The sequence below is a fragment of the Pectinophora gossypiella genome, chromosome 6 (assembly GCF_024362695.1).
Source record: "Pectinophora gossypiella chromosome 6, ilPecGoss1.1, whole genome shotgun sequence".
NCBI lineage: Eukaryota > Metazoa > Arthropoda > Insecta > Lepidoptera > Gelechiidae > Pectinophora > Pectinophora gossypiella.
This window is the reverse complement of record NC_065409.1, coordinates 2,408,853-2,435,264: the sequence shown is the minus strand read 5'-3', so window position 1 is coordinate 2,435,264 and position 26,412 is coordinate 2,408,853. Positions and strand designations below refer to the sequence as shown.

The window sequence follows — 26,412 nt, the reverse complement described above, 5'->3', positions numbered from 1 at the left end:
AAGACCTTTCAGATATAAATGTGTATTATGTGTGAAAAAAACGGGATAACGCTAGGGAGATGATGATGAGTCTGCAAAGAATATTTCTTTTTTCAATAATATCTAGAGTTCTTTTTTGAGGAGCCGTGACGTGAGGTCGCAGGTTCGAATCCAGCACAGAGTTTGAATCATAATTGGGTCGTTCTTCTTTTTTATCGACAATAAAAAGACATTTTCCTAATTAATCGGACTTAACATCTTTAAAATTATAACGGCAATAAATATTTTAAAACATCATATAAAGATCTGTCCGTAAAGGACTATTTAGTGGTTCTCTTTATCTTGGTAACATACTTTTCTTTGCAGGCGCATTCCAAAAAATATTGTGACAGAGTGGCCCTTTTCATCGGAGACAGCATTTCAATATACCACTCTGTCACAAAATTTTGTGAAAAACAATGAAGCTACATTAATAACTAATTGAGGAACCGATTAGTATTTTGCTTGTATTTTGAGTATAATTTAGATAACTATATTTTTGGACAATGGAAACATGAAATAAAATTCTAAAACATAACTTATTAAAAGCAGTACGTAGGACAGATCATTGTCGATAAAAAAGAAGAACGACCCAATTATGATTACCACGTACTCAGCGGTGAAAGAAAACATCGTGAGGAAACCCACATTCCCGAGATATGCATTTTAGGATGTATGTGACCTAATCTGTATTGGACTGGTTTTCCCTTCGCGGGTTAGACAGTGGCTTCTGTAAAAAACCGGACCTGTCAAATCTTCAGGTTAGGTAAGCGGACCCTATGAAAAACGGGATAATGCTAGGGAGTGATCTAGAGTACTTTTGAAGATGACAGATGCAAAAATATGGTCCAAAGCAAATAAGTACTATTATGAAAACAAAACGCGAATAATCTATTTTTTTTTTATATTGTGCAGGTGTTACTTTACTTACACTTGGCCGGATTAACTACTTGGCCGGTTAGTTTTTCCGGCCAAGTAGTTAATGCCATTTGCGGCAAATCTACAATAAGTCACGTTAGAAAAAAAAGCTTTACTTACATTCGTATGAAAATTGTATAAATTTCAATAATAGCAAAGTGAATATCCAATGAAAAATGTGTGCCATGGTCGATACGTGTGAATTATGGAGGAAATTAATCGGAATGGGCCTCCATGTTCTATTAATTTGCTGTTTAATCTGTCGGCAATAAAACTTGAGCTAATTAATTTGGGCTTGATGCTTCATATCACTTTATGAGGTATATCTTCTAGAAGCGCCGTCGTAGCACAACCGGGACACTTCATACAAACAACCTCGTTTTACACAGACACTACACATTGACATTATCAACACGCGCAACTGTGTGACAGCCACTTACAATACCTAATTCAACCGTCATTCAAACTTACTTAGGTAGGTACGATTCAAGTTTAAACTATGTTCGAGGGTAGGGGGGGGGGGGGGGGGGGGGAATCTAGTTCAGACGCTGGTGGAGAGCTTTTGGACGTGACTTATTGTAGATTTGGCGCAGATGGCATTAACTACTTGGCCGGACTAATGGGGAGCGCTGAGGGCTCTCACCCGGTACAAAATTTAAGACAACAGGCCTGAGGCTGCTAAGTTGGGCGCGAACTTCGGCTCAGGGCGTCGTGGGTCGATAGCGATAAGCGCTGAATGAGGGCAATCGTCGACCACGCCGGCAGGGTCGGTGTCGTGGTTCTGAAGTGTTTAGTGTCGCGAGCTGATTGGCCGCCTCTATGGCTAGTAATCGGGTCGTCGGGATCGTATATTACGTCCTTCGTTTGGTGGAGAGCGGAGAATTGCTGTTCTATTCGTAGTATTATTCCTTATTCTATGGTCATAGTCCAGCGGTCGACTCACGACATTGATCATCTAAGTATTGTTTTTTTAACTTTCTTACTCTTAGTATCCAAATTTTACGCGCCTTGCCTCCAAAATCTTTCTTATGAACTAGCAACAGACAGAAATCTGTCCCATTTATCGCTAAATGCCACATTCCACTGCAATATGCAAGGTGTGTAAGTGACGTCGTATCGTAACGAATACTGAGGGGTTGATTCAGACCATGATTCTAAATTAATATCAAGTGTTTTCCGTCGAAAAAATCAAGTTTATTTTTTTATGGCATCAAATTTCCCGGGATTTTGACTTTTTTCTGCCAAAAGATAATTTATAAAAAATATTGCAAACACAAAAAAAGAATGCATCGGCCGGGAATCGAACCCGGGCCGCCCGCGTGGCAGGCGAGCATTCTACCACTGAACCACCGATGCTCATGTTTGATTGCGCAAATTTAGTGTACAATATCATTTCTATTCCTATTAATTGTGTAAAACAAAAAAATTACAAATATTGCTCAAAAATAGAACAAAGTTGAAATTAAATAATATTTAATTTCACAACTAAGCAACGCCATAGTAAATGTTTTATCAGTTTTACTGTTGTAGTATGCCATCTTGGCCGATGATGATAATGCCATCTAGCGGTACCACCTCATAACAATATACTGAACTCGGCATGCGTCGTAACCTAGTTCTTACCTACATTCTAATCCACATAGTTCCCAACAAAACTTATAGATGGCGCTGCTTTTGAAATAAATAATACCAATAGGTGGCGCTGTTAAAAAAAACGAAATAAATTGTCTCATTGTCATTTTACTTCTATAAAAGCGATTTCTACAAAATATGCTGTTTAATAAATAATAAATAAATATATGAAATTGTTTTCTATAACAACTTCACGCTAAAGAGATCGGGCTTAGGTTTGGCACAGTTGGCTTGACTTGATCGCGTTTCTTCATCTTCACTTGATGAAGTTATCAAGTATATCAGGGCTTCTGTGATGGCTTGTTGACGGCGGGTGTTTTTATTTTAGCTGGCTCTGTCTCGTCGGGAGACTTAACTTTTGCAGCAGTTACTTTTGACTTGGTTTGATCACTGTCTTCCTTTTGTCTTTTTGGCTTTTCTGGTGCTCCTTCCTCGGCTCCTTTAAGGCTAGCCACCTTATTGGTTTGCTCTCGCGATATGAAGGAACCCAATACTGCTTCCATAATCTGAAAAAAAAAACATTAAGTTTATCACTAAGTGGGTATAAGTGTGTGCTCCGTACCTATTTCTAAAATAAACATAGATTTTTCCATTTTATCTCACATACTTATTTTGTTAAAAGACTTTTGCTGGTAGTTTTAGCTCGCCTCGTATTACAAACATAGCTGGCGAGGAGTGGTATGGAGGTGGAGATGGAAAGTACACATCTCTACCTCTCAGAAGCAAATGTCGTGAGGAAACCATATTTTCGGAGGTATGTGACCTAACATGTAAAGGGCTGGTTTTCCCTTCGCAGGTTGAAAGGTCAGACAGGCAGTCGCTTCTGTAAAAAACCGGACTTATCAAATCTTCAGGTTAAGTAAGCGGACCCTGTGGAAAACGGGATAATGCTGGGGGGATGATGAGGTACGTAAGTCACAATAATGTGACCTAACCTATAGTTAGGCTGGTTTTCCCTTAGGTTAGAAAGTCAGAGATATCAAAAACTGGACCTGTCAAAGATAAAGTGGCTCTAGATAATCGGACTTGTGAAAAAGCGGGATAACAATCATCATCTATCTATTATTGTCTTTTTTTTCTCGTCATACAGCGCATTGGATAACACTGTAATGTTGTATGTACCTCTATAAATAAATAAATAATAATCATCATCATCAGCCGTAAGACGCCCTGAAGTACTTGATAACAATATCACTCAATATATTTTGTTAAAATTGTTCATAAAAAATGTGTTATATATAAACTATACATATATATATACTATATAAACTATATAAACTATATACATACTATAAACTATATATATACTATATAAACTATAAGTATAGTATATAGTTTATAATTTATATAGTTTAGTATTAATATAGTTTAATTGTTTTCATTTACGGTTAAATGCTGTGTACGCATGTAATTGGCAAGCATATATACCAAGTCTTTCTTTTTATAATGCTGTCTGTAATAGTTTCATATGTATTTCTGTATGTGTACCTAAATAAATAAATCACTAGTATTAGACAGAACTACTACTTACTTAGTTCAGTATAAATAGTGAGTACAATCCAATAAAGATAACATATTAAATTTCGCAACAGGTTCAAATGCGCGGTATGAATTATCTGTCAAAGTACGGAAGCCAGTGTTGTGACTTTCATTAGCGTAGTGATGTGTCAATCGAGATTATGCAGATCGATTCTTTCCTCTGACACTAGGGAGCTGATGATCTAAACATACCTCAAAAAGCATCAGAGTAATGCAGATGCTGAGTACGACAGTGGCTGTCTCCCTGAAGCAGTCGAGGACCAAGCTCTTGCAGCCGACATTGTAGTACTCCCGTTTTGACTTGCAGAGCTCGCGACTCCTCTCCTGGACGAGCTCGGAGCGGTCTGGCTCGTAGCTGGGACAGCAGGAGATTGGGACGTCAGGGGAGAAGTACGTGGGGAGGCGGGGGGGTCGGTAGTCTTCCGGTCCGAACACTCCGCAGCAGCTCAGCTGATGAATATAATAGAACATTTAAAAATAAAAATAAAAACTAAGTTGGAGAAAAATGCACTAAGTTCTAGAACTAACGCATTGACAGCCAGGGGAGTTAAAAGGCCACATTCAAGCAAAGTATCTAAGAGAGCAATATAGCTATTTGACATTAAAATTTGTTGACACTCACTTCAAGCCAATGTTTTATACGCGCAAATGTCAAATTGCAATATTGCTTTTTAGGTGAATCGTTTCAAAGTGGCGTTTTTTAACTCTCCAGGACTAAAACAAAAGGAACGTCTCGAAATTGATAGAATATGAATAATTATACCCTCTCCGGTTGATTGAGAAGAGGCCTGTGCCCAGCAGTGGGACGTAATAGGCTATTTATGTATGAATAATTATATTTGGTTATGTACACCAGTCCTCACGGCACGGTAACCACACCGCGCGCTGCGCAATTTGTATCGACGGCTTCGACTTTCGAAACTGCAGCCTAAGGTCATAGAATAAGGAACAATACTACGTATAGAACGGCAACTCTCCGCTCCCCACCAGCAGCTGAGCTAGGTTTACCTCACCCCCTCTCGGTCTTACTTTAGTCTTCAATCGTATGGGCATCAGACGTCACATACACAGATGCGCGTGTACGTACAGTCATGAACAATATCATGGACTCACTTTAGAACCATGTCGCACTATCATATTTGACATATAATGAGGTAAGTATACGATTTAAATTTTCAAAAAAGTTAATGTGACATGATTGTGCAAAGTGTATACATATTAGTACTCGTGACTGTACGATAACGTCAATGTGTAGTGTCTGTGCAAAACGAGGTGTTTTGTATGAAGCGTCCGGTGTGCTAAGGTACATTTTTACCTAGTAAAAAGTTATAAGTAGGTACTTACATCATACTGTGTGGTAGCCCAGATCCTGACATGCCGGGGGCTGTCTTCCTTGGACAAGTGGAAGGACTCCGTGAGGGACCGCGTGAGGTTAAATTCGTCCTCAGCCGTCACTCTCACGGACACCCCGCATATAACCGCCTGGATGATCGCTATGATGACTAATGCAACTGCTGCCTGCAACGATATTACGAGAATGATGAAGTAAATATAATATCCTTAAATCTGATACACGTAAATTTTCATTTTGATTATCACGTGCTCTGCGGTGAAGGAAAACATCGTGAGGAAACCCACATTTCCGAGAAATTGCTTTTTCGGAGGTAAGTGACCTAACCTGTATTGGGCTGGTTTTCCCTTCGCTTGGAAAGTCAGACAGGCAGTCGCTTTTGTAAAAAACCGGACCTGTCAAATATTCAGGTTAGGTAAATGGACCCTGTGAAAACCGAGATAATGCTAAGGAGATGATGATGATGTCAATTTTCATTCTCTTCCAACATTTTTTGGGTTCCATAAAAACGAAAGGTGACTGACTCACTCATCGCGAAATCTCAGAAAGTACACAAGTGCTAGGAGTCTCAAATTTTGCATGGGGGTTCCTTTTAGAACGTAAGTCCTTAATAAGCAATACAACCCCTAAGGGGCTTAAATGGGGTGACAAAGTTTGTATGAAACTTCTAAGTTATTACAACGGGGTTTCACGCGAACGAAGTCGCGGGTAACATCTTCCATCTACCTAGCGAGTAGCTAGTAGATATACCCCTCCCCCAGGTTGATTGAGGGGGACCTGTGCTCAGCAGTGGGACTTATATAGGCGGTTTTTATATATTACTATTACTTTTCACGAAAGTTACAGAAATATAACTTTAAAAACTAAAAGCCGACTACGGAAAAATCACGCTCTAAAAAGTTTGAAACAAGAAAATACGTATTTCTCTGAAATTCATTCGAATAATGATGTTCAGGCTGTTTAGGAGATAGTCTTGGTAAGCAAATTATTGGGACAGATTGGCATAAAATAAAGACTGGACTGTTAATAAGTAAGTACTTACCTCGAACTAATTTACTTATTATCGTTTCCAATTGAAGTTTTCTGTTCAATTCTACTATAATCCTTATACACGCTTATTCTAGGAACTGAATCTAATTTATTTTAACAAGGTACTTCACAATTTTCAAACGGTATTATAATCGGTTGTCTGGCCACCTAAACTGGCGGTATCGCGTGATATGCCACCTCCTGCTCCATTCAACCTGAATACATTACTCTTTCAGGCACCCAAGGTCACAAGTAAATAACCTTGTTTCTAGATTAGCACTATAAAATTACAATTTAGTATGCCATAATTTTGTACCATAAAAATTGCTGAGTTACAATAATTGTTTAGAATGACAACGGAACAGACTCCCGATACCGACCCCGCCGCCGTGGTCGATGATATCCTCATTCTGCGCTGCGGCTTCCGAATACATCCCGCTTAGCGACGTTATAAGGCCTCCGTGGTTGAGTGTCGTGCTCACGATCCGAAGATCGAATCCCCGTGGGGACATATCGTAAAACTCACTTTATGATCCCTAGTTCCGTTGCAGATCACCCAAGGCTGATCACCTGATTGTCCAAAAGTAAGATGATCCGTGCTTCGGAAGGCACGTTAATCCGTCGATCCCGGTTATTACTTACTGATGTAAGTACGTAGTCGTTACATGAGTCATATCAGTGGCCTAGGCTCAGTAATAACCCTGACACCATGGTTGATAATCCACCTCACAACCCACACGATAGAAGAAGAAAAAGAAGGGACATTACCTAACGTAACCTAACCTAACCATAGAGGCAGCCAATCAGCTCGCGACAAGAAGCACTTCAGAACCCCAACTCTCACTCCGCCGGCATGGTCGACGACTTCCCTCATTCAGCGCTTATCGCTTTCGGCCCACTAGGGTCGATTAATTCTTTCAAATATAACCATCTCAGTCGACGCCCTGAGCCGAGGTTGGCGCCTAACTGGGCATCCTCAGGCCTGTTGTCTTATTTGTACCGAGTGAGAGCTTCATATCAAAAGTGGCTGCAAGTTTTCATCTATTTACTTGTAGCTCTGCTCACTCCATTAGGGATTAAGAGCGTGAATTTATGTAGCATTATGTGTTATAAAACTACGTGAAATTCGTTTAATATAACCCGTTGTTTAAGTGGGTAGTTATGAATTTTATGTCTTATTGTTATCGTCAAATCATAACGAGTTATGGTTTTATGTGATTTATGACTTGTTATTGTATTTTTTATTGATGAAAAGCTGATTTTATGTGAGCAGGTATAATACTATTATGCAATATTAGATTATATTAACCTTGATAGTTAAGTACTAATGACTTTGCAATCAAGCAAGTTTAATTCTTAACTATGTTCCCGGACTTATCGTAAATATAGCAGCAAGTTATATTCTGATTGCTTAAGAATCTGCCTACCTCCTTACGGATTACGGGTGTGAGTTTATGTTTAGAGTATAGTGTTGTTAGATAGAGTAAAATCGATTGATTAGGCACATCACTAATTTTAGCCGCGATAACGTAAAGTCACACCTCTTTCCACGTTTGTCCGTTTAAAAGAGACTTCACTCGCAAATGGCGGCCTTATCGATTAAAGCGATTTTTTCCAGACAACCATAAGGTGAGGAATTATGTAAAAGTTCAAACATATAAGTTCACAATTAAAACACATAATAACGGGTTCTTACCGCGTTTAAATGGGGATATGAGACTCCCTCATGAGTCTCATATCCCCATTTAATAACCGCGTAAACTTAAAACAATGTATATAAGTTCACAATTCGTCATCTGGTGAATAACATAACATAAGCTCACGACTATATCTCAATTGGGGTAGTCAGAGGTACATCCATCGCAAGATGAACTATGTACCCACACCTGAGCTTTCTGTTAGACCAATGTGTTGATGACCAACTTCTTCTTCTTGTCGTTTCGATGGCATTCAGGTTTTTTCAACCCAGTATTTTGCCACTCGGACAGCATTTTCGGTGACATTCATCAGCTCCTCTCGCGTACAGGTATCAGGGCACGCGGGGCAGGATGTCAGATAAGCCATAGTCTGTGGCGTAACACCACACGCAACTCAGGTCCGATCCGTTGAGAAAACCCCACCAACTTATTAATGAGAAAAAGTACATACATAAACTCACGCCCGTAATCCCTAATGGGGTGGGCAGAGCCACAAGTAATCAAAGACAACTTGCAGCCACTGTTGATACGATGTCGTAAGCTGGATATGATGAACCTTATGGTGATAAGGGATCAGCCTATCGCCCATAACATTAGTCCATCATGTTAGAGGACACAATCCCTCTGTCAGTTTTTACGACATGCCCGGGAAGGCAAGCAGCTGAACGTTTTCTATGTTTTTTATTTGCTCCCAGAACAGCATAGAAGCAATGAGAAAAAGTAGGTACACAAAATTATAGTACTTACTTAATATAAAAAACCTTACTTTACCCCGTTGCTATGCACCATATAATCAACAAAACTAGGCAATGGGGGCTGCCAGATCTGACGTCAACAACTGTGCTTCAGATAAATTAATGACTGATTGGTGCACGTCCGGTACCGGGACTCGAACCGGCGCTCCCCGTTTGAGAAGCAAGCCAGTGAATCACAGGACCACAGTGACTAACAGTCAGTGGTGAGATTATGGCGATTCTCACACTGCGCCGCATCATGCTGCATGTTGCGTGTAGCCGCACCTACGCGCATACCTGCGGAAGTGCTGATCTGCATCATCGTGCGGGTTTTTACGCACTCACGCGCGTAGCGGCGTTTTGTAGATTAAGGCACGGCGGCTTTCATTTCAAAGCCGTTCCAAAATCACGCGCAGCACTGCGGGATTCGGCGTGCTATACCTTGCGTCGCGCCCCGCACCTACGCGCGGGGGTGCATGTTTCTCCGCTTGTATGCGCGTGATCCGCATGAACACGCGTGGATACATTTTCTGTGTGTTACACTGTGCGTGTTTTCTATACAAACGGAGATACTTACAAACAACGGAAGAACACGCATCCACGCGCTACGCTGCATCATGCGAGGCACTGTGAGAATCGCCTATCTATGTAGAAAAAGTACTCACTACATGAACAGGCCGACTTTGTTTCCTGAAGATAGCTATTGAGGAGTAGATGGTGACGCAAAGGGTGATGGCTGCCGTCACAGCCAGAAGGATCATGGCGACTAGGCGCCCAGACATGTCGCTGCTGTAGATCTTGGTCGCGACGCCTGTCGCCACGGTCACTGCTATCGTCGCTATTGACAGGAGCTGAAAAAAAAAGAGTTTTGAAAGAACGAGACAATAAAAATAGATTTTCTGCACAAAGGAATATAAATAAGGTCGCCTATTTAAAGTACTCTATCTAGAATAAGAATTAAAATAAATGTAAAATGCAACACACATGTCGCATAATTTACGCCTGAAATTACCCTTGATCAGAAACACCCTTTGGATCTGGCCACATTTTTTAAAAACTATTGGTTTAACGAAACGACCACAAAATGGATCTTATACCAACGGTTCTATATGGCTAAATATGTGCAAGTGCATGCTTACCGCGGTAATGAGTCGCAGCGTTACAAAGAGAATTTTCTGCCTGGCGATGGCGTTTAGAAGAGGCTTCGGCTTCGGTCCGTGTCCTCGACCAAATCCTCTTCTCCAGCAAATCTGTGTCCTGGACCTCAACAGGTTTGACTCAGTGACTCAGTTCACAAATACATACCGCGAAATATCGCCAGAAAGATTTGAGCAGCATCTCGGGAACCACAACACGAATTTCTTTGTGGCAGTTTCATTAAACCAATACGCATTGTGAGTATTGAAAAGGTCCATATTCCGTAACACGAATTTCTCGTTGTGGTTGAATCCAGCTCAACGCGTTGTGACCGGATTTGTTCTCTTATCGGTGAATAGACGAAACGCACGTTGCAAAATAGCAGCAAAAGCAAGAATGCATACCAATCTTTGATAATTAATTGAACGCTATTCAACTCTTCAGTAGTGGTTCTCAGTTAAAGTCGTGAGGCAAAGTGCTTAATCAGCCGGACTTACTAAATCCCTACTCATAAATTTTCTTAAGCTTTTCTCATCCTGACTAACCCCGATACCAACCCTGCCGGCGTGGGTGGTCGACAATTTTCCTCATTTATCGCTTATCGCTATCGACCCACTAGGGTCGTTTTGGGTAAGTTGGGCTTGAACATCGGTTCAAGACCAACTCCCCGCAGGCCTGTTGTCTTAAATTTTGTACTGGGTGAGAACCAATCAGTGCTCCCCGTTTGTCCGACCAAGTAGTTAACGCCATTTGCGGCAAATCTACAATAAATCACGTCAAAAAACATCACATCCTGACTAAATAGCCATACAGAAATCTGTAGTTTGAGTTTGAACGACCGGTACTCAGGAAAAACGAAATGAAAACCATTTCTTTATAGTATTTAGTTCAAAGTTCAAAGTAGTGCAAAAATATATTTAAAATATGAATACTTACAATTGTGATGATCCCCAGCGCTATGTAGAGGAACTTTATGCAGATGGTGGCGCATGATTGCTTTTTCTTCATGTCTTTTTTATCTTTCAGTTTATCTTTATCTGACTCCTCCCTATTTCCGGAACGGAATATTTTTTTGAAGTAGTCCTTGTTTTCTGTTCCTTCTTCGCCTGGTTGAGAAGTGTTGACTTCTGTAATGAATAGATTTTGTTAAGATTCCCGGCCAAAATCCCCTCTACCCCAAACTTTTAAAAAAGTAATAAGTTCAGTGGAGGTACCGCCATAGCGCGCCAAGTTTCAAAAACGTTAAATCCAAATAATCTCGACTAAAACCGATTGTAAACTACATCACCAGCTACTTGGGATAACATTTAATATATGATTAAATATTTTTAGCCATTCTACTTCTAATTGTTACCTATTTTATGTGATTTTATTTTATTGGGGACAAAAGCAACAGTACATTAAATGTTTACACAGTAGTAGATTGTTAACAATTTTTACCTATAATATGTATCTGACTAATTACTACTATTAATGGCCCATTATACTTTACGTAGAACAATGTAGTCACTCTCGTAGATTCGGATACTACAACAGGGCACAGGTGATTCAAAACCGCAGCTTGGTAAGGTTTGATAGATGACCTCCTTAGCGTTATTTGAAGATTTGTCAGGTCCGGTTTTTTACAGAAGCGACTGTCTGACCTTGCAACCCGAAGGGAAAACCAGTTCAATTACAGGTTCATATACCTCCGAAACATTTCTTGGAGTCGCACGTGATTATCATTACTTTATACACTCATGCCGGTTTAGAGAATATATCCAAGAATAATTTTGTTTTTTTGCAGTTATTAAGTAAATACCTAATTAATAATAATATATTGGCGATATACTTTAGTTCTAACTTGATATTTTTAGGGTTTAGGGAAAACGGAACCCTTATAGTTTTTTTTTTAATAATACGTATAAGCTCGCGTTTGGCCATAATTTCACCTGATGGTAAGTGACGATTTGGTCTAGGGTGGATCACGCTTCAAATGCCTATTCACTTTAGCCTTGAAGACTCCAAGATTTTTCGCAAAAAGACCAAAGATTCTTAGGATATTTTTGCGTTAATAACAGTAATTACATTGACAGCCGGTGTTCCAAGATTTGTTTTTTAAATAGATTTTAGCAAGACACTTACCTCCCTGTTCGGGCTGGACGCCCGCGGTGTTACCCATGTCTTGCCGGGCCCCTCCTGGGACAAAGTGGCCTGAATACAGCAGCCACCTGGGTTATGTACGAGGCAACAATGTGCCACGGCCCATGGTCCAACGCTTGGCCGCGAATAATGGCAGCATTGTTGCGTACCAACTATGCGCCTGGGCAAGTATGGGTTTGGCCAATGACTGACTACGTTTTTATTCGTTATTTTATTCGTTTGTACATGTCCTATACTTATGTCTTTGTGCAATAAAGAATTATTGATTGATTGTTTTTTTCTAAGTTCTGAATATTTTTACTACAACCAGTAATAGTAATGTAGTGGTGTAATAAATAGTAGTGAGTAGAATTCCTACCCCAACAGGAAGTCATCATCATCACTACATCTGGACAGATGATGGTAAGAGTGTCTGTGTACGGTCACGAGCATTAATATATATACACTTTGGTACCATGTCACTAACTTTTTTGACAATTGAACTGTAAGTCTCACTAAATGTCAAATATGTTAGTGCGACAGAGTCATAAAGTGGCTACATTTTATTGCTCATGACTGTAGCTGTTACGTTTTGCTGCATGGCCGCAGATAGTCGGGCCTTAGGTTGGGCCGCAAACGGTACATAGGTTTGTTATAGTAAGCTCCTCAAGTAGATCTACTCTAAACCGGCGTGCGTGTATGAAACGATTGATGTATGTGGAGGAAGCAAGAGAAGTGTGTCAGGATTGAAGCAAATGGAATTCCATAGTCTCTGCTTACCACATAATGCCTAAAAAGAGCCAGCAAAAATATTTACTTACTTTTTTTCTTTATTCCCAGACCCCCAGCCCAGTACAATCATGAGCAAAATCACGTACTGTTTTAGAACCCTGTCGTTTTAACATATTTGACATTTAGTGAGAATTGGAGTTCGATTTGTCAAAATAATTAATGCGACATAGTAATAAAGTGTATGCTTGTGACGCGGGTTAAGTCACCAATTTCCTAAAGTTCTATTATACCAGCCACAATCTACAATGAATAACAATGCACATTGGGTATTTACTACTGATATTATTGTGAATTAAGATAGCACGCTCTATACCTATTAATACTATCAAATAACCGTGACTCTCCTTCCAATAATATTTCACAGGTAAATTCATTAAAATATGTCACGCCTTTTTGACCACAATCTAACCATAGACACAACCCGGACAGTTAAGTGCGAACGAGATAGACAGTCCATGCGCGCTCTCTTTCACTCCTTAGCAGCTTACGGCCATTTGACTAAAGTAAGACCCAGAGGGGGTGAGGTCGGCGGCCAATATGAATTGGTGCGGGGGGGAAGGTTCTACGGTTCTCTTTATTCTATGGAATATACACTCCGACCATGGCAATTACGTGGATAGTGAACTATTATTTGTATAGTGGCCAAGTACACTAATTTACGTCAAAAAAGAATAGAAATCATTTATTAATATGTAAGGACGCGACAAATGAAAAAGTGCTGGAAAGAGTTGAAGAAAAGAGAACCATATTGAAGACTACACAGAACCGGAGAGGAAATATGATTGGCCACCTGATACGACACGATTCATTAACTTATAACAAACATTATAGAAGGAAAAATTGAAGGGAAGAGAGGAAGGGGTAGACCTAGGATAACATTTATGAAACAAATAAAAGAGAAGGTGCAGGTCGTGTCGTATCGGGAGGTGAAGGTTTTGGCGGGAAGAAGAGAGGAATGGCGGTTACTCCACCGACAATAGCGCAGCTCTTAAATAGAGAGTGAATAGGACGCGACACACAAAAACAAGACAATAACATCACTTAAAATGTTCACAGAACAATTACAAAAAAGCGTAGAGGAGAATCTTGTCAAAGTTGTGGGGCCTTTGGCGGCTTAATAGTAACCCTGACACCAGGGTTGATGAGGCTGGTATTCCACCTCACAACCCACACGATAAAAAGAAGAGTTGTCAAAGTTCAGTTTCCGTATTTTGAATTCTTTGAGGGGGATTTTTTTTTTTGGTGGCAATTCCAAGGCTTCGACGCCCGAGCCTCACACACAATTCCACTTTTCGGACTATCGTCTCGTCTTCTCCAGTCCGCCAGACCTATAGAAGAACTTTGTTCCCTTTGCTTTCATTTTCCCCTCATAAAAAATGATTGCAATGTATTTCTAATATATAAAACATAAATAGCCTATATACGTCCCACTGCTGGACACAGGCCTCCCCTCAATCAACCGGAGGGGGTATGGAGCATACTCCACCACGCTGCTCCACTGCGGGTTGATAGAAGTATTTCTAATAATTGTAATTTTATAATGTTTCTTATTCTTAATTCTTACCTGTGTCCCATTCCATCTAAGAACCTCCAAGTAAGTATAATAAATTCTTTGGTAGGTTTAGTACGTAAATCTTTACACACAACACTCCCATACGACAAAGTTTACGAATGTTATTTTATATTTAAACCTATTTAATTAGTTAATTTATATAAAATAATAAATAATATCTTCTTAGTTTAAAAACACATAATATAAAAAAGCATAATCAAGGATTTCATGAGATATAAATTATTTTAGAAGAAAAAAAGTATCTGGTAACGTAACAATATAATGAGTACTGAAATATATCGCAATAAAACAGTTTTATAGCAAGAAAATATATAAAAATGAAATAATACTTATTAAGTACGCTTGTTGAAAATTCACAACAAAATATTTCGGCCTAGTATTGAAGGCAAATCTACAAAAGTCACGTAAAATAAAATGAAATCACTTCAATGCTCGAATTGTAATAGAATACTGAATCATAAGCAAGACAACGATTCGCATCACAGTTTACGTGAAATTTCTTATAGACTTACTTGCTACGTTTACAGTGATTCCTAAATCCAAACATAATTCCTGACGGGTAACACACATAAAAAAATTTACACAGAAAAGTTAAACAACCCTTTCATCATTTTACGTTTGGGAATATAAGCGTATAATCCGACAGAATTAAGTTGACAACACATGTCAAATGTGGACATTCGAAGTCACTTTCTCACTGTCCCTTTTTAGACTGTCCTTTGTTTAGTAAGGAAATTAAAGGCTTGAATAAGTGATATGATGAAAAGTAAGATGATTCTGTGCTGCGGAGGGAATGTTAAGCCGTTGATGCCGGCTATTAGCGGCAGTGGAGCAGCGTGGTGGAGTATCCTCCACTTGATTCCTCTCCAGTTGATTGAGGGAAGGCCTGTGCCCAGCAGTGGGACGTATATAGGCTGTTTATGTAATGTATTATATTCTACAAAAGTTTCGAGTAAGTCAGCCGCGCAATGCACATCAAAGTTACGTTTTCGTCGCGTTTCGCGTGAACATTTACTAGAATTAGCACTTTTTTGCAAAACTAACAGACAAGTTAATTTGTAAGTTTATAACCTTCGCTCATATTTTATAACCATTAGCACTCATCTGCGAAACAAAATGTAACGTAATGAAAATTCCGGCCAAGTATGACTTGGATTATTGCTATTACGGTTCCGTATCACATTACCAAAGAGAAAATAAAGATTATGGGTTATTCATTATTATACTTTTACCTATCGAAGTTATGGTATGAAAGTAATTCTAATTAGAAAAATATTTGATACTTAAGAGGACTCTTTTTTATGGAAAGATATAAGTATGAACCTTCACAATATTTTTAAGCAACAAATTCCAATCTTAACGTACCTGAGCGGGTGTAACAATTATTATAACAGCTTTAGAAACTTAGAGATTTCCCTGTTCGAATCCCGGCTAAGGGTCTAAACCACTGAATTCGATTTTATGACTTTGACTTCATGTATGGATCATAATTGTGTTTCCAAGATTTGTCCCGGTTAATGACAATGGGGTCGCCCATACATACAGAACATAGCGTGATGCTAAATTTAGACACTTATTGGAGCATGGGAAAATATAATACGTTTTTTTTTTATGATATAGTACGAATCCCTAAACATGAAGTTGCATCATTGTGTTGAGTTGCGTTGTCTCACCGTCATGTGTTTAAAGTCGTAATTTGTGACATTTTCATACAGCCGATGTGGTAATGAAATAGTGGAATTCTTGTGTTTTATGAATCATCGGGAGCTAGGTGTAAAACAAATCAATAGGAAATATTGACAGAGACAACCACGCCCACCGCTGTGCGCAGACGCAATACGAAATCGTTCATACAAAATCCAAATAGTTCATACTTCAACTTTGAACACCACTCGCCCGCAAACTTTACAACGCACGGAGCTCCGCGGTAGTATAAGTATACATACATACACATACATAAACTCACGCCTATTTCCCACCGGGGTAAGCAGAGACTATAGAATTCCATTTGCTTCAATCCAAGTATAAGTATACGTATTAAAAGGTCGTCTTGTTCATTATAATCTGCTGGGTAGAAAATTAACTATCATACAAGAAGATCCATCCTTATCACAGGAAAGCTAAAAACCTTCGTATGATTGGCTATTTATCAGAATCGTATGTAAGTAGTATCTTATTAGCCGTGGTAGCCCAGTTGGTAGAACGCTTGCCTTTCACTTTGAGATCGCAGGTTCGAATCCAGCAGAGGCCTTAACCAATGATTGTCGAATTTGTTAACGATTTCATGTTTGTATCATAAATGATTATCACGGCGAAGCCGATCAGCGGTGAAGGAAAACATCGCGAGGAAACCCACAATCTCGAGAAATGCATTTTCGGAGGTATGTGACCTAATCTGTATTGGGCTGGTTTTCCCTTCGCGGGTTGGAAGGTCAGACAGGCAGTCGCTTCTGTAAAAAACCGCATCTATCAAATCCTCAGGATTCACGCTAGAAGAATTTCAACTTTATCTAGCGATGGAAGTCCTGATGACTTGTGGCTTATTCTTTGTCTATCCCAATGCAGTTATACTAACCTTTCTATTTTAATAACATGAAAATCCATTTAATTTCCAGTAAGATCTGATGGTTCACATGATAGATTCTCATTTTAGTCCATGAAAGAAAAGCTTTCTTTAAACCATTAATATTTGGCTATTTATGATCCAGCCTTCATTTGTTACTTAAAGTATTGTTCGAGAGTACTGTTGAGAACAAAATACTATAATTTATAGTTATTAAAATGGCCCCTACTACTTCTACTTAAGGAGCTCGGTGGCGCAGCGGTTAACGCGCTCGGTCTGCGATTGTTGAAGTAAAGAAACTTTCGCAAAGGCCGGTCATAGGATGGGTGACCACAAAAAAAAAGTTTTCATCTCGAGCTCCTCCGAGCTTCGGAAGGCACGTTAAGCTGTTGGTCCCGGCTGCATTAGCAGTCGTTAATAACCATTAATCCGCACTGGGCCCGCGTGATGGTTTAAGGCCCGATTTCCCTATCCATTCATAGGGAAGACCCGTGCCCCAGCAGTGGGGACGTTAATGGGCTGATAATGATGATGACTTCTACTTACTGCTGCAAGTTAGTAGTCGTTACATAAGCCAAATCAGGGGCCTTTGGCGGTTCAATAGTAACCCTGACACTAGGGTTGATGGGGTTGGTAATCCACCTCACAACCCACACGATACAAGAAGAAGAATGGCCCCGATACCTGCAGACACCTCCTAATTTTATTTTAAGCTGTACCCGTCATTTTCTTATTCGCCAAAAAGGAAAGCGACGGATGATTGACAACTGTTAATTTTGAAATGAAAGAATAACCCGGGCGAATAAAATAGGCATCTAGCTCATATGCAATCCGTTTGACGTGTGCTGTCAACTTAATTCTGTAGGGTTATTGGCCAATATCAAATTTTAAAAGGGTTTTTTTTAATTTCTGTCTAAAATTGACGTGTGTTTCATAAGTTTTATGCCAGTCGTTTACCCGTCCCTTTCCTTTTCGGCGGATAAGAAATTGAGAGGTATAACTTTAAATACACTTAGATGATATGTAATGGAGATGGTGCAGTGGAGCAGCGTGGTGGAGTATGCTCCATACCCTATCCGGTTGATAGACAAGCCCCCCCGGCTTGTGCCAAGGGGGGTTAAAATGGCCACAACGAAGCAATTCATCTAAGAAATTAATATTGCAATTTGACATTTGCGCATATAAAGTAAGTGCGCAATGCAAACAAATGTCAAATAGGAATATTACTTTCTTAGATGAATTGCTTCGAAGTCGCCATTTTAACCCCCCTGCACCAATAAGTAGGTAAGGTTTCAAAAACTTATCTAAATAAGTATATACTCTTCTCTGCTAAGGTGGAGCACACCGTGGACACTAAGCATCCCCCTCAGTATTCGTTGCGGTGTCACTGAGCCATACATACTTGTATGGCTCATCATCATCAGCCGTATGACGCCCACTGCTGGGCATAGGCCTCCCCCAAGGATCTCCACGACGATCGGTCCTGCGCTGCCCGCATCCAGCGGCTTCCCGCGACCTTCACCAGATCGTCGGTCCACCTTGTAGCGGGCCTACCCACTGAGCGTCGTCCGACATGTGGTCGCCATTCTTTGTATGGCTACCTGTAATTATTCTTATACGGAATGTAAGTGACATCGTAACGAATCCTGAGGGAGATGATTCAGTTAATTTTTCGAAGTGGCACTAACACCCTTTATACGTCCCACTGCTGGGCACAGGCGTCCCCTCAGTCTACCGGAGGGTGAACTACAACTTACTTTGATTTAAAACCGAATCGTCCTATCTTTAACCTACATCGATTTACTTAGTAGTAATTGCCTATAATACAAATCGACCCACCACTTCTGGCACCGACCGTCCACAGGTCATACCATCGATGGTGGTACCTGCCACTCACAGGGCGATCACCATGGCAACGGTACCACAACACCACGCACAATGACTGGTCACCACCCCATACCATACCTAAAGCACTTCCCAAGGACGAAGGCCAAAGAAATTTTGCGATTGTCAGAAAGCATAATTTTATTTCGAGGTCTATATTGAATAGTAGGAAAAATCAATGGAAAACACGTCATCCTAATTAATTTCAGTACTTACCTACTTACTTAAAGCCGTGGTAGCCCAGTTGGTAAAACGCTTGCCTCTCACTTTGAGGTCGTAGGTTCGAATCCAGCACATGCCTAAACCAATGATTGTCGAATTTGTTTTCGAATTCATGTTCGGATCACAAATGATTATCACGTGTTCAGCGGTGAAAGAAAACATCGCGAGGAAACCCACATTCCCGAGAAATGCAAAAATTACCTAACCTGTATTGGGCTGGTTTTCCCTTCTAGGGTTGGAAGGTCAGAAAGGGTCGCTTCTGTAAAAACCCGGACCTGTCAAATCTTCAGGTTAGGTAAGTAGACCCTGAGAAAAACGCTAGGGGGACCATGATTCTTATATCCATAGAGTAATTATATCCATATGAATTTTGCGATGAAAATTCCACTTGATTACTACTCAGACTTCTGGTCTGAATCATCCCCCTCAGTATTCGTTACGATGTCACTAACATCCTGTATGTAGTATTTATCCTTATTCTTAGGTACTACTCATGGTAGCACTACACAGGTAGGTAAGGTTTAGAATTATGGATTAGTCAATACTTTATGACCAACCTACCGGTAATAAAATGACTGAGTCTTGAGTCATCTCTTGACGCCATTGCGTTACATACTATTATCTACCTCAGATAAAAAGTTATACAATACAATACAAATATACTTTAGTCCACCAAAATAAAAGAGAATGGTTACAAAAGAGACTTAACTAGGTACATAGCAAATGGCGGCCTTATAGCTTAAAGCGATAAAATGTCATGTGGATATTAAGCGTAAAAATGGAAAACGAACATAATCCAGCTAAATGCAATATTTGGTGCTTAAGGTGATACGTTTCAGTCAGCTAGGTAACGCTGCGTCAGCAGATGGCGTTACTTCTGCAGTTTTCGTATTTTTTTCCATTTATTCGTTTAGTGTTGAGTTCTGACCCAGTGAAATGTTAGGTGGCGAAATCTTACATACATTATCTTTAAGTTAAGCTACAATTTTGAAGTATTTACTGCAGATATCATATTGAAACATTGCATCAAAAGTTGGTGTCATTTCAATTTGTGTACAAACACGAAGCTGTCACACACACATGCGAACTAGGTTAGCTATTAAAAGAGATGCATAATTTGAAGTCTACTTCTAACTTCTAAATGGCGCATTTGGTAAAGCAGTCGCCGCCATTCTTAAGTTTCACGGTTCAAACCCAAGTGCATGTTTAAATTGTTTTTACTTTTTGTATTTTTTTTACAATTGAATTTGGCGAACCCGTCTATTTGTTACGGAATTTTCAAAAAGTATCACTTTTACCAATAATATTATAATTATACAATAATGTACTTTGCACTAAAGTACCTTCCGTAATTTCCGTATTTTTTTATTTTGTAAAATTCTAACAGGCATTAATCGCATCCGTGAACATGCGGCTAACTAAAAAACTACTGAACGGATTTTCATACGGTTTTCACCAATGAGTAGAGTGATTCATGGGCGTGCTTTAGGGTATATAATTTATACAAGTATTTTTTTTTGTATAAATGGTTCAAAAATGATGATGAATGTCAAACATAATTATCGTTACAAATATAGCCGACTTGGAGCTTTCGGCGAAAATTTTACCTGAGCCCATTGAGATATAACAAAACAACGTATGGTTGTATTGTTCCTTTTTTTGTAAGTCTACCGAAAAGTCCACAATATGTCATAATAATTATATTGTGTATAAAGAATTGTGTATATGTATTGTATGATTTTACAAATAACGATCACAGTACAGTAATAATAAGGTAGATTTTTCCTAAATTGCGTCGGTTCAAACTTTGTCGCATCGCGTTTGAAAGATGTAATAGCGCTTCAGGACGTCCCGCAAGCACGGCGCTGATGTCGCAGTATCCGCATATAATTATTATGACTTGTCATTTAGTTCCAATAAAATCCGCGGGACTTCATACGTATGTCAGTGACAGCTGGTGATAGCATGCGGGACACTTAGCAGCTAATCGAATTCTATGTTGTTTTCGCGCCCAGTCCAGACGACTTGCAGCGCATTTCTGGAATTATATTTACGCGTGGTGTTTATTGGTAGGTTAGTTAGTTCAGGTTAGGAGGCTGGGACGTATTGAAGTAGTATTTCCATATATACGCGGCCTGAAATGGGCTGTTTCGGGGACCTGAACTGGTTGCTGGCAAACTTATTATCACGTTTTCTTGATTAAAATTCATAAATAAGTCAAATAGAAAAAAGATAAAAGATTTTCGTTAGTTTTAGATCTGTCATGATGTCTGTGATGTTTGTTTATTATACATAAGAATTTCAAAATTTAACTTATTTTTTTCCCAAAGGGCAAGGCAAAGAGAACTATGCCTATACAGCCATGTCTTGTGTTTTTTTTCTTGATGATGATTAATGAAATGATGAAACCTAAGCCCCCACTCTCGGAGCAGACTCCTACTCCGAACCCCAAACGAAGTAAGCGGCTTGTTGGCGCAAAGCGAAATAGATAGGTACACTTTGTTTATTGAATATTCCGAATGTTTTCCGACTAACTTAATGTGATCATTAACCACAAAACACCACTTCGTATTGATTATTTAGATTATTCAACGAAGAAATCAACCTTCCCGTTTCCGTTTCCACCAAAAAGTCCGCGGCAATGTTGCAAAAATATGTTGGATGGAAAAACAATTAATTAAAAATGACTACTATTTAGGCCGGCAAATGCAACAACTTTTTTTTTGATTTGGTTTTCCCCGAAGGGTAAGGCAAAGGGAACTATGCCCATACAGCCATTTCATTTTATGTATTGATTTTTTATTATAATATATGTCCTCTTTTAAAACACGGTACTTACCCATTATTTAAAAATGTTTAAATAATATGCGTTAAAACAGAAATATTTTTCCAATATTCCTTTTCTCAGATTGTAGTATTTTTAGTTTTTTATTTATATTTATTCTCTTCATACAAAATCTCTTTATAAATTGTCACTGACATTCTATTACACTTGTCAAGTAGTCAAAGCCTTTAGAGAAAAAAAAACTATCACGCACACAAACTAACATTGACACCTCTACACGCTCAGCAAATACACTGTAATCTGCACCACTACAAATGTAGAATTGATCAAAATTGAGGGTCTGAAATATGGTACTTCTCGTATTCGGACCCTAAATTTTTGTTAGTTTGCGAAAATAATACACCAAAATATTACTATTTATCGGTTTTATAACAATATTCCTCTATCCGTTTTCCTGTAGCACTGCATCAACTTTTGTATGGAAAACGAATCACCTTAAGGTCCTATCTCTAGCAAGGTCGCGTGGCCAACAAAATGTATATAACTACTTGTATAACGGACTCCGTGGTCCAGTGGTTGAGCGTTGGGCTCACGATCCGGAGGTCCCGGGTTCGAATCCCGATGGGGACATATCACAAAATCACTTAGTGATCCTTAGTTTGGTTAGGACATTACAGGCTGATCACCTGATTGTCCAAAAAGTTAGAAGATCCTTCGGAAGGCACGTTAAGCCGTTGGTCCCGGTTGCTACTTACTGATGTATGTAGTCGTTACATGAGCCATGTCAGGGGCCTTTGGCGGCTCAATAATGACCCTGACACCAGGTTGATGAGGTTGGTAATTGACCTGACAACCCACACGATAGAAGAAGAACTAGTTGTATACACGCTACCTTACCTAGTATCTTGTTGGTTGCGAAACCAACTGTATACATTTTGTTGGTGACGCGATCGTGGTGACGCCACCATGGTGTCTTGTTAAGATAGAGCTCCTATTGCGAAGATTTTGTGGGATGTTCCGAGCGACTTGAAATCTCTGGCGAGTTAAAAGTGAAACCCTTCATTGACCCAACTATTATGCCAAACAAGTCAATGCCCCACACCAGGGGTGTTTGGGAGCTCCGTAACCGTAACCTAAACTATCGGCTACCCGATATAAAAAATCATCCGTAACCGTACCCGAATCCGATATAAAAGTTTCGGATAGTATCGGATAAGGGCGGAGTCTAATTTTTTGTTCTTTTTTATCGTTTGTTTCATTGTTTTTTTTTTATTGTTTGTTTATAAATAAAACCATTTCTATCTACTTACTTTCGAAATTCCTTAAACAATTAATATCCATAACCGAAATTATCCGAAACCGACGGATAATTCGAAATAATTAAATAACCGTATCCGTAACCGTATCCGGTATAATAATCATTCCTAAATCCGTATCCAATATGTACCCGAAATGTCATGTCTATAACATCCCTACGCCACACTTCGGTAGGTAAAATTAATGTGGTAACATTCTAAATTTTGGACATGGAAACTTACCATAAAATAGTAATTTTCTACGTAGGTAGTGGAAATCCGACCAACAAAAACAGGAGGGTGTCAACCCCATTTCGTAGAACATCAATCATCGGATGTGCTACGGCGTAGCGCACTACATACTTTTAAAGTAGTTCACAGTAAATAGCTAGTGAACCCACTGTTGCTTTGCATGTTATTTTCTTTTTTCTCAATTACATTTCAATGTCCGTTAAAAAAGCTCGGTGGAGCGTGAGTCATGTGATGATTATTTATTTATTTATTTATTATGATGTGACGTTTTCTTCTTCTAATCGTTATTCTAAAAGTTAAGCCGTTGGTCTCGGTTACTACTTACTGATTTAAGTTCGTAGTCGTTACATGAGCCATGTTAGGGACCTTTGGCAGCTCAATAATAACCCTGACACCTGGCTTGATGAGCTTGGTAATTCACCTCACAAAACCACGCACACAGACGATGGAAGAACATTTAAAGCAATTACAGACAGACATTAAAACTTTGCTATTGCACGTCTAAATGAGGAAGTACTTCTTTTACATTAAGCTTGACGATGCTTATCGATTGATTGCTATGCATTATTGAAGAACAGCCAACGTAAACATGTCGCATATTTGATTCTGTTAATTTGCTGGGAATCATTAGGTGCCTATTCTCTAAAAGCCACAACAGATAATTGGTACTTAACCAAAATGTTGCTATTTTTTTCTCAATCAACGGATAGCTGTTTGATTTAATACCAACAAGTCGAACAGATGTAAATTTATGATGACTTCTTGTAGATTTGCCGCAAATGGCACTAACTACTTAACTGGACGCCTATAGTACCTTTTTATATTAGGTATATCAGGGTATTTTATATCTATAGTACAAGTAATAAATCTACATCTATAAGTAGATGATATTTTCTGCGCATGTCCATGAATCAGACCGTTTACTGAATGTACAATTTATAAATAGATAAAGTGACTTAAATTCATAGTAATAGAATCATCATCACCAGCCCATTAACGTCCCCACTGCAGGGGCACGGCCCACGGGCCTTCCCTATGGATGGATAGGGAGATCGGGCCTCACACCACCACGCGGGCCCAGTGCGGATTGGTGGTCATTAACGACATAGAGTAATAGAATAGGTAAATTAAAATCATTGCATGACGAATAACTAAGTGAAGGGGTTCCAAGTTCTACGACACGGTATAGTAAAAAGATACCCAAAATCAAAGACATCTTTATTAATTAGGTAACAAAGTTATAATTTGTATCAATTTATACATAAATATATTTTTCGTCGAAAGTCTAATCAGCCTAAAACTACTGCAGCTTCTAACTATGCGAGTCTGTGTACTTTGCCATCAACTCGGAGTAGAGCAGCTTGGTAAATAATGCCCGGAATCTGAGAAAGTCTCAGGTTCGATGAAGGGAGGCCTGTGCCTAGAATTGAGAAGTATATGAGCTGTTCATCGTTACTGTAGCGGACGCCGCCGCTAGAGCGAGACGGCGCCGCTGAAAAGAGACAGCATGAGGAAGCGGCGTCGGAACGAGACGAAATAAACACGTTCGTTTTTACGATTTGGAATTCGATCGAGCTTTTAATTTCAAGACCCTGATCCTGAACATACAGTCCACAACAGTTACCTTACAGTGGGAATCTCGTAAGCGCTTTTTGGAAAAAAATGATTCTAACGAGACTTTCTTCAACATTTACAAACTCGATTTTAGTCAATTAATTTAATCTGACACCAGGGTTGGTGGGGTTGGTAATCCACCTCACAACCCATACGATAGAAGAAGAAGAATTAATTTAATTCCGGGTAAAAATAAAAGGACTATTTCCAATTTTGTTGCTGGATCCATCTGTCTTTTTTATGATTACAGTTCAAAATAATTATGCGTAGAATTGGTAATGAAAAGTACTTCCTAAATAAATCAGATAACCGCAAAGGAACCGTGTCACTGTGTCAATGGCTCCAATGTTCTATAGAAACGAAAGAATCAGGACATTCATAAATAGCATACCTTAAAACAGAAAAAGAAAACTATTCCGTGAAGACCCAGAAAGTCTTTACAACTTGTATCCAGTCTAACACATTATTAAATCTATATCAAAAGAAGCGTATCAAATATGTATCGGGTACAAGAAGGGCTAACCTCATTCGGTACCCATAATATTGACCCTCAAAGAAACATTAGGAAGGCAGTGTGTAATTTTCCACCACTTATTTAGGACAACGCTCAGCTAATGTACACTTAGCTAAACTAAGTACATACGTATACATAGTTTATAATGTATCTGTAGTTAGAGGCTATTTACACGAATCACGAATGTACCTGTATTCCACTTCGTGATTCCACTTTTCTTTGGATTTTTTAATTTTATTTAGCCATTGGCCCCGATTCCTTGTAATGTTTAAAAAATTTATGAAGAATGATGATGAAGAAGAAAAAGAAAAAGAATGGTTGTATGGAATAAAATGTATGCATGGGTTTACTCAAATTTATTAATCACTAAGAAAACCAAAGTTACACAAAAATATAAGTAGGTATTTGGAACTTTTAAATCCTAAGGGTACATTCCAGGTATTCAAGGCCACTGGTCATTCGTTAAGCATTATTAAATAATAAGAAAGGTATTATAAAAACCTCCCTAGCTCGTTTGCCCTCGGCGGCGGGAAGGAAGCCGAGCCGACTAGAAGCAGCTACCAATAAGCTGTAGCTGTAGCAGTAGCAGAACAGATGTACAAAACACCCGTCATAGACCAGAACATCCTTCGTAAAACAGCCGTCACAAAACACCTTCGCAAAACACCTCCTGTGGACAAAACGCACAGGGGTAAATCAAACCTCTAGGGGCGGAGGCACAACCTAACTAACTCCCCAAAAT

General features: G+C 39.3%; 1 protein-coding gene, 1 long non-coding RNA gene and 1 other non-coding gene across 5 annotated transcripts in view; 1 reads left to right on the top strand and 2 right to left on the bottom strand.

Moving 5' to 3' along the window:
• LOC126367414 (uncharacterized) overlaps positions 1-13,924 on the top strand; it is a 97,650-nt gene extending 83,726 nt beyond the window's left edge. Inside the window, exon 3 of the long non-coding RNA XR_007566485.1 lies at positions 13,828-13,924. This is a non-coding gene — a long non-coding RNA (uncharacterized LOC126367414). The remainder of the gene's footprint in view (positions 1-13,827) is intronic.
• LOC126367346 (uncharacterized) overlaps positions 1-26,412 on the bottom strand; it is a 42,279-nt gene that overhangs the window by 4,451 nt on the left and 11,416 nt on the right. The window contains exons 1-6 of one of the 3 annotated variants that reach the window (XM_050010835.1): positions 12,180-12,370; positions 10,992-11,182; positions 9,584-9,769; positions 5,452-5,625; positions 4,300-4,557; positions 2,671-3,074 (exon numbers count right to left, since the gene is read on the bottom strand). In XM_050010835.1, coding sequence (XP_049866792.1) covers positions 2,850-3,074; positions 4,300-4,557; positions 5,452-5,625; positions 9,584-9,769; positions 10,992-11,182; positions 12,180-12,216 — 1,071 coding nt within the window. In that variant the 5' untranslated portion in view covers positions 12,217-12,370 and the 3' untranslated portion in view covers positions 2,671-2,849. Of the gene's footprint in view, positions 1-2,670; positions 3,075-4,299; positions 4,558-5,451; positions 5,626-9,583; positions 9,770-10,991; positions 11,183-12,179; positions 12,371-26,412 lie in introns of those variants that run through there. The other 2 variants (XM_050010836.1, XM_050010834.1) reach the window with 2 other exon arrangements.
• Trnag-gcc (transfer RNA glycine (anticodon GCC)) lies at positions 2,222-2,292 on the bottom strand. Its single transcript has one exon. It is a non-coding gene; the product is annotated as a tRNA-Gly (tRNA).